The sequence below is a fragment of the Myotis nattereri genome (assembly GCF_964212035.1).
Source record: "Myotis nattereri genome assembly, chromosome: 1".
Classification (NCBI taxonomy): Eukaryota; Metazoa; Chordata; class Mammalia; order Chiroptera; family Vespertilionidae; genus Myotis; species Myotis nattereri.
In genome coordinates, this window is record NC_138075.1 from 154,729,069 (window position 1) to 154,741,253 (window position 12,185).

The following is a 12,185-nucleotide window of genomic DNA, read 5'->3' on the forward strand; positions in this document are numbered from 1 at the left end:
GCTACTTAGAATCCTAAGTGATACACATGCTAATACTGTGCTTGATAATTCTTATCTTTTGGCCACATATTTCTCTTGGTCCCTATTCCCAAAGCAGTAGTATAACTACAAAGGCATGTTTCTCAATATTGTAGAAGAGGAAGAAGACATTCTGAAAAGAGGAATGGAATAACAGAGATTGACTTTGAAAATCTCTTTCTAATTCCTAACTTGGCCAGAAAGCACCATCTGATAGGAACATCTCCTGTAAGCCAACATATTTGGAAAGACTTCAGGGACATTGTAAGTCAATTGCAGTCATTCTTTGAAGATGAGTAAGGGACTAGTCATATTACCACAAGCAGTTGACACCATTTTCTCTGGTATACTTATTTACCTCCTAGTGGGAAAAATTTTAAGATAATATTTATGGAAACAAAAACATGTATTTACATGAAAGCATGCTTAAGTGTTGAAAGCTAATTCTTGTCCCATTTTCTATTGAAATATTTTGTTGCTAATATGACAGTATAAGCCAAATTTGGTAGAGAAGCATGTATATGTCATATATTAGTAAGAACGGATAATTGTTATAGGATGCTGATATAGGGAAAAAATCACAGTGTCCTGATTGGGAGAATCTTTCTGTCTTAGGTACAGTCCAAGTGTAAGCTGTCCTGGTGTGGCACCTCTATGGTGTCAGGCATCCAGGCTCCATTGGTTTTGTTTCCCAGTCAAACGTAACATGCAGTTTCTATCACATTGGTAGTCCTAACACCCACTATCAAGACCACCCGCCAGCCAGTGGAAGAGACAAAGAAGGGGAAAGGCATACCTGTTCTCCTCAAAGACACATCCTGAAAATTGCACACTTTGCTTCTGTTCAGGTCTTGTTGGTCAGAACTTAGTCACATGACCACACTTAGCTGAAAGGGAGGCTAGCAAACATTATCCTTAGCTGGGGAGAGGGATGTGTTCCACTAAAACCTGGGATTTTTTATTACCAATGGAAGGATAGATTTAGGAGGACATAGCCATAGGTGTCAGAATGATTTATTTATTTTTTAAAAGGTTTTAATCATTTTAGAGGGAGAGGAAGGGAGAGGGACAGAGAAACAGAAACATCAATCAGGTGTCTCTTGCATGCCCCCTACAGGGGATCGAGCCCACAACCCAGGCATGTGCCACAACCCAGGGAATCAAACCGGTGACCTCTTGATTCATGGGTCAACACTCAACCACTGAGCCATACCAGCCAGGCAGAACGATTTCTTTTCCATAGTGGTTTTAAATAATTCCCAGTCTGATGATTCCAACATCTCTGCCATTATGAATTTGGTTCTAATGCTGCCTTTGTCTCTCCAAACTGATTTTTTTTTGCTTTAGTGTATCTTGTAATTTTTTGTTGAAAGCTGGACATGATGTAGTAGACAAAAGGAACTGAAGTAAGCAGGCCTTTGGTGTGAGGCTTTGTGTTTATCTGGCTAGGAGTTAGGTTGTGGTTATGTTTACTCTTTGCTGTTGCTGTGGGGTAAGAGGCAAAAATCTTTTCTAGTGTCTTTGTCTCTCCTATTGTCTCTGGGTTTGTGGAGAGACTTCTTAAGTAGAGTATGAGATGTGGGGTTCTTTTAGCTGCTTTTCCCTGTTACCATACAGGTGAACTATTGACGTAGTGTTGAGGTTGGGGGAGGGAACTGGTCCACCATGCTACAATTAGGGATTAGGTTTCAGTCCTTTAGTGAGTTGTTGTGCTTATCATCCCAGAAAACATGAATACCCATTAAGTGATTACTCTTTCCATGCGTTGGTAAGCACTAATTTATTTTCTGTCTATATGGAGCTGCCTATTCTGGATATGCCATATAAAAGAATCATACAACATCTGGCTTTTTTCATTTAGCATAATGTTTTTGAGGCTCATCTACATCGTAGCATGTATCAGTACTTCATTCCTTTTTGTGACTGAATAATATTGCAGTGTATGGACATCCTACAATTTCTAGTGGTTCTCAAAGTGTGGTACCTGGACCACTGTTTCTCAAAGTGTAGTATCATCATGCAGAATCATCAACATCACCTGGAATTTGTTAAAAAATGTAAAGTTTTAGGCCCACCCCAGACCTTGAAACTCTGGAGATGGGCCCAGGCATCTGTGTTTTAACAATACCTTTCCATTGATGGGAATTTGGGTTGTTTTCACCTCTTGGCTATTTGGCTATAGTGATGTTATAAACAGTCATGTACTAGTTTCTGTGTGGACATAGATTTTCATTTCTCTTGGGTACATAGCTAGAATTAGAGTCAGGAGTAGAATTGCTATCATGTGGTAATTCAGTGTTTAACTTTTTGTTGTTGTTGTTGTTAATCCTCACCCGAGGATATTTTCCCATTGATTTTTTAGAGGGAGTGAACAAAAGAAAGAAAAACATCAATATGAGAGAGACACAGCAATTTGTTGCCTACTGCACACCCCCTGACCAGGGCCATGGATCAAGCCTACAACCCCGGTACGTGCCATTGACTGGGAATCAAATCCAGGACACTTCAGTCCATGGACCGACACTCTATCCACTGAGCCAAACCAGGTAGGGCTCAATGTTCAACTTTTTGAGGAACTGCCAACTTGTTTTCCACAGTGGCTGCACCACCATTTACATTCCACCACCAATGTATAAGGATTCTTATTTTTCCATAGTTTTTCCATGTCCTTGTCAACATTTGTTCTTTTCTTTTCTTTCTTCTTCTTTTTTAAAATATATTTTCATTGATTTCATAGAGAGGAAGGGAGAGGGAGAAAGAGATGGAAACATCAATGATGAGAGAATCATTGATCAGCTGCCCCCTGCATGCCCCGTACTGGGGATTGAGCCCACAACCTGGGCATGTGCCCTGACTGGGAATCGAACTGTGACCTCCTGGTTTATAGGTCAATGCTCAACCACTGAGCCACACTGGCCGGGCTTCTCCTTTTTTAAAATTTTTTGTTTGTTTTGTTTTGTTTAATGTCATCTTAGTAGGTATGACATGGAATCTCATTGTGGTTTTGATCTGCATTTCTGAAATGTCTAATGATGATGTGGTTATTAGTTATTTGTTAGGATCTGTATGTTATTAAAAAGTATTGAGGATGCCAAAGACCTTTTGTTTATATAGTTACAGCTAGTGATACGTACCATATTTAGATACTAAAACTAAGAAATTCAAAGAATATTGTTTATTAATTTCTTTACAAACAACAGTAATAAACTCATTGCATGTTAACATCAGAATGATGACATGATCACATATCACGTAGTTTCTAGAAAACTCCACCATACACTTGTAAGAGAATTAGAGTAAAAAAGGTAAATAAACATCTTAATTATTATGAAAAAATTTTGATCTCACAGAACTCCCTCCCCCAAAATGAGTAATGATAATTCAATTCAAAGTTACTCAAGTAATATAATAAAATAAAATAAAAATTATGGTCTGAGATTCCTCTCAACTTTAGTTTAACTAGAAAACACAAATTTGGGGCAGTGATGGGGGGATATTGACAATGGAATCTGCATGGTACTTGGTTGGTCACAGAAAAAACAGAAAATGTTTCTTTAATCTGAATATGGACCTGCTGGCACCTTCCTATATTTTTCATAACACTTTCCTGCGCTTTCCAAAATGAAAACTGGATGCAGGTTTAAACTTTTCATTAATTGCTTTGGTCATGTGATTTTGTCTAACTGTGACATCTGAGTCAACTGATTTTAAGATTGAACTCTTACACTAAAGGCTGTATAAGAACTTTCACTGAAATCCCAGCACCTGAAGCTGATTTTTCAGTAGGCATTGGGGATCAGTGGGCATGGAGAGATATAACCCAATGGTTCTCAAAGTGTGGTACCTGGAATAGTCACCAGCATCATCTGGAATTTGTTAGAAATGTAAATTTTCAGACCCAACCCAGACCTGTTGACTCTGAAACTCTGGAAATGGACCCAGCCATCTGTGTTTTAACAAGGCCTCCATGTGATTCTGATTTGCTAACAGTTTGAGGACTACTGGTATGACCTTTTCCATAGTTGCATCCTATCAGTGTGATCTCCTTCCCCGCTCATCCCTTTTTTCTTCTTTCTTTCCATAAACATTGATCTCTTACTGGTGTTTTTATGACACTTATTTGAAAGTGTACACATTTGCACATAATATGTCTGTTTACAAACATCTAATTCTTGCAGGACAAATTCAGAGTGTCATTTACAGCATGCTCAAAGAAACTAACTCTTAAAGAAACATATTAGTAATGAATAGGTGGCACTTTTTAATAGGAGGTATAAGTCATTATCTTGGACCTAGTTTATTCTTCTGTTCCAACATGAACTCTAGTAAAATCCTTTCAAATATTGAAGTTCTACAATTCCAACGGCTCTACTGCCCCATTTTGGTGTTACCCAAAGATAATTCTGCCAGTCTCTGCTCTTTTGATATTCAAAATTGAAGGTTCAGTGGAGTAGGGCTAGTTTAGAGGACTGACCTAAGGACAAAAAGATGTGTTCAAGTTACCAGTCCAGAGTTCTTAGAGGACATTCATTAAGGAATGTGACAGGAGAATGGACTAGTCATTCAGAGGCTGGGAAAGGAACTACGTGGATTAGGAGACAAGATCCTCTATTATGTAGGCTAGAGAGTGTGTGTATCTCTATTTACATTAGCACTGGGTTTTTCCTTGGGATGTCTAAACTGGGCAGTTGGGATGAAATTAACATTAAGCTATTTTCTTTATACTATTTAGGGTGTGGAGAGAGTTCCTGGCCCATCAAGCTTTACATATACATGAAAATAGAGCGAGAGTTGTAGTTGTTTCTTGCTGTGCCTCCAATGATGTACTTAGAAGCAGGTTGAACTCACTCATTGATACTCCAGAGCTGGCTTCGTTATGGGGTTGCAGTTGCCTGTTGTTCTGTGATGTGACTTCAGAGTTTTTCAAAACCCACGGTTATCACAGGAGATGCAGCTTAGGTGAGTGTTTAACTTCTTTGATTTCTCTTGTGCTTCATGACTGCTGTGGGCTGTTCTCAGCTTCTTACCACTCTAGCTTTCTAGAGTGTTCTTCTACTCTTCCTCCTGTAGTGATATAACGAAGTCATAGTTATCAGTGTAATACTGAACCAAGAAAAATGTGTTTCCAGTGGTTCTCAACCTTCCTAATGCCGCGACCCTTTAATACAGTTCCTCATGTTGTGGTGACCCCCAACCATAAAATTATTTTCGTTGCTACTTCATAACTGTAATTTTGCTACTGTTATGAATCGTAACGTAAATATCTGATATGCAGGATGTATTTTCATTGTTTGAGACCCACAGGTTGAGAACCACTCAGTGGGTAGAACATTCAACTAAGCCCACATTGACCTGCTAACTTTAAATTCCACCCCAGGATACTATTACCTTCCTACATGCTGAAATCTGACCTCAAGCCAAGACTGCCCCATGGTTCTTACAGCATGAAAATTCAATCATTGTGCAGTGAGGTAATCTGAGAAAGAGCCCAAGGTAGCCCTTCCATTTCCTTGTCAGTTCCAGGACTGGACAATTGTAGGTGTGGAGGCTGAGAGTGTCCCGGGTAATGGACCAGAGGATGGGCACTGCTTGGGGGTTAATTCCCAAGGGGGATACTCCTCTAGATCCTCACTTTACATTTCATTCTCACTTTACGTAGTGACTACCAGGTCCTACTGTCACACTCTAAAACCTGACTCACCCCTGAGTCATCCCTCTTCCTTAACCTTCACTTAAAACCAGCTACCTTGACCTCCTTTATATATTTCTTGATTATTTTGCTCCTTTTTAACATACACCCACTGACCTAGTTCATGCTGTAATCATCCCCTGTGTGGATCTACTCCATTATAACATAACCAGACTGCCACCACTATCACTCATCTTACATCCAGCCTCTGCTGTAGCCGGACCATTCAAAGGGTTAATGCTACCATTTGTCCCATAAGTAAAGCTTCTGTGGAGCTCTCTGTTGCCCTCAGGATAGGGTCTAAACCCCTCACTCTGGCCTGATTTTCATGACTTGGTCCATTCCCAGAGCATCATTGTCACCACTGCCCCATGCACTTTATGTTCAGAACTTCTTGGCTTCTCCCAAACATTATGATACTCCCTCTCACTGCTTTCCCTCTCCCCACACTCCCTCTGCCCAGCAGCTATGTCCTGCCTTTTTAAAATCTCGCCTCAGGCTTCTTAGGCACCTTCAACTCTAAAAGCCTTCTTGGCACCCCCACATATGGTTAAGTACCCTTTTTCTTTGCTCCTGTAACACCTTAATCTTAGGCTCCAACAAATCATATTAAATTCTCTATTTTTTCCCTTCTCTACTAGACTGTAAGCTCCTGAGAACAGAGGACATTTGTATTTATCTTCAGGCCCCTGACAAGTGCCTGACACATGGAAAATATTCATATATATATATATATATATATAAGCAGGTTTACAGTTGTACTACATGAAACAAGGAGTTTTTTCTTATTTTATTATTTATATATTAATTATTATATCATTTGTTATTCTCCTTATTATTGTGTATCCTTATTTATGATTTATATTTTAGGTAATGATGGCTGATAATTTAACCTACTTTTGCCCACCCCAATATATTTTTATTGAATTTATTAGGGTAACATTGGTTAATAAAATTCAAATATTCTAGGAATAGTTTTTTTTAATATAACTGACATATAACATTGTGTGAGTTCAAGGTGTAAACATGTTGATTTGATATGTTTTATATATTGCAATATGAGTACTACTGTAGCATCAGCTAACACCTCTGTTGTATCACATAATAATCATTTTATTTTTATGGTAAGAATATATAAGATCTAGTCTCTTAGCAACTTTGAAGTATATAATACAGTTTTGTTGATGATAAGCACAGTGCTGTGCATTAGATTCCTAGAACTTATTCATCTACTACCTGGAAGTTTGTACCCTTTGACCCACATCGACAGAGGAGATAGTCTATAAAAAGTTTTTAATTGTGGGGACAGTAGTTGCAGAAAAGGAATAATAATAGCAACTAACAGTGCTCAGTGATTTTCATGAGTGAAAACTCTTAGTTTCTAGCCAGCACTGTCCTAACTGAACTTTCTGTGATGATGGAAATATAAATGTGGCTAGTGCAACTAATGAACTCAATTTTTAATTATATTTATTTTATTTAAGTTTAAATTTAAATATCCACATGTGTCTAGTGGCTATCATATTAGACAAAACTGTGCTTATTTTCCCTAGTTTTTGCTTCACCCAGTTGGTTGCTTTCTACCTTGCTCAGAGCTCCATGAGGCAAGGCTTCAATTAAGTGGTGTGCTGGGAAATGTTTAATGTATATCCAACTAGCTCTCTGAAAAAGTTTGCTGAGTTCCATGTGTAAATACTCCTACCATGCCTACTTTCAGGCTACTAATGTGACATCATTAAATACAGAGTTGGAAAGAGATATTCCCTAGCAAATCATTATATAATATTTTCTTGATATAGACACAACAGCCGTAAATAACTCTGAGAACAAAGGGAGCAGTAAAATGTAGTAAAATAATTAGGAAAGTGATTGGTTTTGAGTATTTAATTTTGTATTTAATGCAATTTATTTATAAGTTTGCATACTTTAATTTTTCACAATGGTTATGCTTTAAAACAGTTTGTAAAATTCCTGAAAATTTAACTTTGGCTCTCAGGAGCCAGTGTAAGCCAGCTCTGGCTCATCGCTAGTTCCTAGTAATTGCTGGCAGGTAAATAAGATCAAATGTAGGATTCTGTTTGGCCATGAGAGGGCATTATTAGATGAAATTTGACTTTAGGAAAGATTTTGGACTAGTCTCTGACAGAGGGGTCAGTTTGAGTCTCCTGGAAGATTGTAATTCTGGAGGAGCTGTGGGACTCATGATTTCACAACATGAATTCCAAAACCTTTACCACCCCCAAATAGCCTCACCCCTTCATGTCTGAAGGCTTATTGTCTTTAAGCTACTGAAATGAAAAGATCCTTGAGAGATATTAAGTCTTATCACTGAAGGAAAGAGAGGATCTAACAAATATCTTCTGAGGGTCTTACTGGGGAGTTTATATTAGGGTGGGGCCAGAGTGTACTCTGGTATATGGATAGGGATAGCCTGTATCTTTGAAAAAGTGACATAATAGGTCTCTATAGCTTGTTGGCTAAAGGAAGGGAGAAGCAGGGTGTGTGTGTGTGTGTGTGTGTGTGTGTGTGTGTGTGTGTGTAAAATCATTTCACTCTTTTGATTCTCAATACTGTTAGGCTCATGCAGTGGTTCTCAAAGTTTGGTTCCTGGAACAGAAGTATCAGTATCATCTGTGGATTTGTTAGAAATGTACATTTTCAGGACCCCTCCCCAGACCTGCTGAATCAGAAACACTGGGTGTATAGCTGGAAGTCTGTATGAACAAAACCACCAGGAGATTCTGATGCCCATCAAATTTAAGAATCAGTGTCTTAGTGCAGAGTTGGAAAAATTGGATGTGAATGTATTTGATGCATCTGAGTTTTTAAAAGTATGTATTCATAGTCACATGACAGTGTATGTTGTGTGATTCCATTTATATAAAATGTCCAGAATAGGTAAATTCACAGAGACAGAAAGTAGATTAGTGGTTGCCAGAGACCAGGGGAATTGGGAAGTTCAGGGTTTCTTTCTGGGGTGATGGAAATGTCCTAATGTAGAATGAGACAGTGGTGGTGTATCTCCAACATTGCTAAAACCACTGAGCTATGCACTTGAAAATCGTTAAAATAATTAATTTTATCTCAATTGAAAAGAAAAAAGTACTGATGTTGGGGAACAACCCCCAAAGATTTTGGTTGAGACCCAAGCATTAGTATTTTAAAGAATATCTCCTGCCCTGACTGGTGGGCTCAATCGGTTGGAGCATCATCTGATGCACCAAAAGGCAATAGGTTCCATTCCCAGTCAAGGCACATACCCAGGTTTTGAGTTTGATCCCTGGTCAGGGTTTGGACAGGAGACAGTTGATTGATGTCTCTCACCTCTCTCTCTCTCTCTCTCTCTCTCTCTCTCTCTCTCTCTCTCTCAAATCAATTTATAAAAATAGCTCCTGGTTGTTCCAATCTGCAGCCAAGATTGAGAATCCAAGTTAGTAGAAATAAGGCCACACATGGGTCATGTTCCTGGTCAAGGGAGCTCTGGTGTGAGTGTCTTCAGGAGGTGGGGTGAGAGCTCAGGAGAGGAGAAGCTTAGGGTGGACTTAGCTTCCTTTTAGCCAGGTGATGGGGCAGAAAGACCTTGGGCTCTCCATTCAAGTTGCAGTTGGAGCTCTGCTGTGCAATCTAGTTTACGTTACTTAATTTATCCAAGATGTAGCTATGAGAAGGTTTCTGAGAAGACAGGTTGTGATAATGTTTATTGAAACTGGTATACAGGAGAAAACCAAGATGGCGGCATAGGTAAACACCGGAAATTGCTGCCTCCCACAACAACTTCAAAAATACAACGAAAAGACAAAATGGTCATCATCCAGAACTACAGGAAGGCTGGCTGAGTGGAAATTCTACAGCTAGAAGGAAAGAGAAAAGCACACTGAGACTCAGAGGAGCTGCAGAAGTAAAGTGCAGAGGAACGGAGGCTCGAGCACGCGCGTGGAAAGGGGCTGGCACCTGAGGACACGGCTGCCTTTTTGAATCGGGAGGGAGTCACAAGCTCCCGACTGCTCTGAACTCCAGTTCTGGGAAGTCTCTGGGGACCCAGGACTCATACGGGGAGCAACTGGACTGTCTGGCAGCAGGTTGAACTTGGAACTTGAGGGCGGCTTTCCCTCAGAGGTGCTTGCAGCAATTATCAGGACACTGAGATGCTGGACCCCTTAGGGCAGGGCTGAGGATCAGCGATAGCTGCTTGCTCCGCCCTGTTGATTCCTTGAGACCCAGCCCCATCCAGGCTGCAGCAGAGGCTTTTGCATATGAATGCCCTGGCCCTTTGCAACCTGAAAATTACCTAACAAATTGCAGTTGGGCCAGACAGACCCAGAACTTCCAAGAGAAGGCCCAAGGCCCCACAGCAGCTTGCATTGCTTCACAGCTGGGCCTCATCTGAGCACCTCCAAACTCAAAAAAAGGAAGGGGAATCTGCAGATCTCTTCATAGCTCCTGCTGGGTAACCTCAAGCAGAGGCTAAATTAGCACCTCCTTAGATCCAAGAGCAGTGTACGCAGTGGTCAGAGTGGGACCATCCAGATTACAACTCCTCAGATCCATAAGGGACACACTCAGGGGGCAGACTCAGTTAGCACCAAAGTCCCATTGAAGGAAGTCTTGCCCCGGAGGGGTGTCTCCAGCACAGAAGTTCTCCCACTGCAGACACAGCTGATTCTCACAGCCAATTGGCCTGGAGGTCAATTCCTCCCAGTGATACCAACAACAATCAAGGCATAACTACAACAAGACTGTGCACAAAGCCCACAAGGGGGTGCACCAAGAGTGTCCACCTCAGGTAACTGGGGAGGCTGAGCCACTGGGCCCTACAGGACACCTAGCACACAAAGCCACTCTACCAACACAGGGAAGCATAAAAAATGCGGAGACAAAGAAACAGGTCACAAATGACATAAGTGGAGGAAAGCAAACGACTGGATATAGAGTTCAAAACCACGTTTATAAGGTTTTTCAAGAATTTTCTGGAAACCGCCAATAAATTTAGTGAGACCCTGGAGGATATGAAAAAACACCAACTAGAATTAAGCATACACTGACTGAAATAAAGAATAATATACAGAGATCCAACAGCAGACAAGAGGATCCCAAGAATCAAGTCAAAGATTTGAAATACGAAGAAACAAAAAATACCCAACCGACAAAGAAAAAAGAATCCAAAAATATGAAGATAGTGTAAGGAGCCTCTGGGACAACTTCAAGCGTACCAACATCAGAATTATAGGGGTGCCAGAAGAAGAGAGAGGGCAAGATATTAAAAACCTATTTGAAGAAATAATGACAGAAAACTTCCCCTACCTGGTGAAAGAAATAGACTTACAAGTCCAGGAAGTGCAGAGAACCCCAAACAAAAGGAATCCAAAGAGGACCACACCAAGACACATCATAATTAAAATGCCAAGAGCAAAAGACAAAGAGAGAATCTTAAAAGCAGCAAGAGAAAGACAGTCAGTTACCTACAAGGGAGCACCCATACGACTGTCAGCTGATTTCTCAACAGAAACCATGCAGGCCAGAAGAGAGTGGCAAGAAATATTCAAAGTGATGAACAGCAAGAACCTACAACCAAGATTACTTTATCCAGCAAAGCTATCATTCAGAATTGAAGGTCAGATAAAGAGCTTCACAGATAAGAAAAAGCTAAAGGAGTTCATCACCACCAAACCAGCATTATATGAAAGGCTAAAAGGTATTCTTTAAGAAGAGGAAAAAGAAAAAGGAACTCTTACCATTTGCCACAGCATGGATGGAACTGGAGGTCATTATGCTAAGTGAAATAAGCCAGTCATAGAAGGATAAATACCACATGATCTCACTCATTTGTGGAATATAATGAACAATATAAACTGATGAATAAGGACTGATCCAGAGACGGAGAGGCATTGATTGGACTGTCGGGACTTGGAGGGAAGGTAGGGGAGGGTGGGGGTAAGGGGGAAAGATCAGCCAAAGGACTTATATGCAAGCATATAGGCCTAACCAATGGACACGGACAACGGGGGGGGGGGGTGAGGGCATGAGCGGGGGGGGGGGGGGGTAGGGGGTAACGTGGGGATAAGGACATGTATGTAATACCTTAATCAATAAAAAATATAATTTAAAAAAAAAAGAAACTGGTATACAATAGGTGCTCAACAAATGTTAGTTTCCTTTGCTCTCCCAATTCCCTGTGGCTTTAATTTTGTGATTGACTCTTTGGGAGTGCATACTTGGCCAATTCTTCTTCTATTGCTCTCCAAACTGCTGGTGGATAGTAGGAAGATGGGGAGCACTGCTCAGGTATCTCTGCCCTGAGGCTTTTCCTACTCTGGCTTCACAGATAGCTTAGGCAAGGGCTTGCTTAATAAGGGACTTACCGTCTCCGCTGCCAGGTGAGCACACTCAGAAGGAAAATACTGATCAGCAGGAGAATGCAGCCGGCCACTGCCAACAGAGAAGTAGATCAACACAGTATGTCCTGGGCCAAGTCACAGAG

The 12,185-nt window shown here is 40.6% G+C and overlaps 1 protein-coding gene across 1 annotated transcript in view; it reads right to left on the minus strand.

Annotated features, from left to right (window-relative positions):
* Positions 1 to 5,057: 5,057 nt before the first annotated feature.
* IL2RA (interleukin 2 receptor subunit alpha) overlaps positions 5,058 to 12,185 on the minus strand; it is a gene marked incomplete at both ends in the record, with an annotated part of 52,272 nt that continues 45,144 nt past the window's right edge. The window contains 2 exons of the mRNA XM_081114270.1: positions 5,058 to 5,082; positions 12,067 to 12,133. Of these exons, the coding sequence (XP_080970396.1) occupies positions 5,058 to 5,082; positions 12,067 to 12,133 (92 nt within the window). The remainder of the gene's footprint in view (positions 5,083 to 12,066; positions 12,134 to 12,185) is intronic.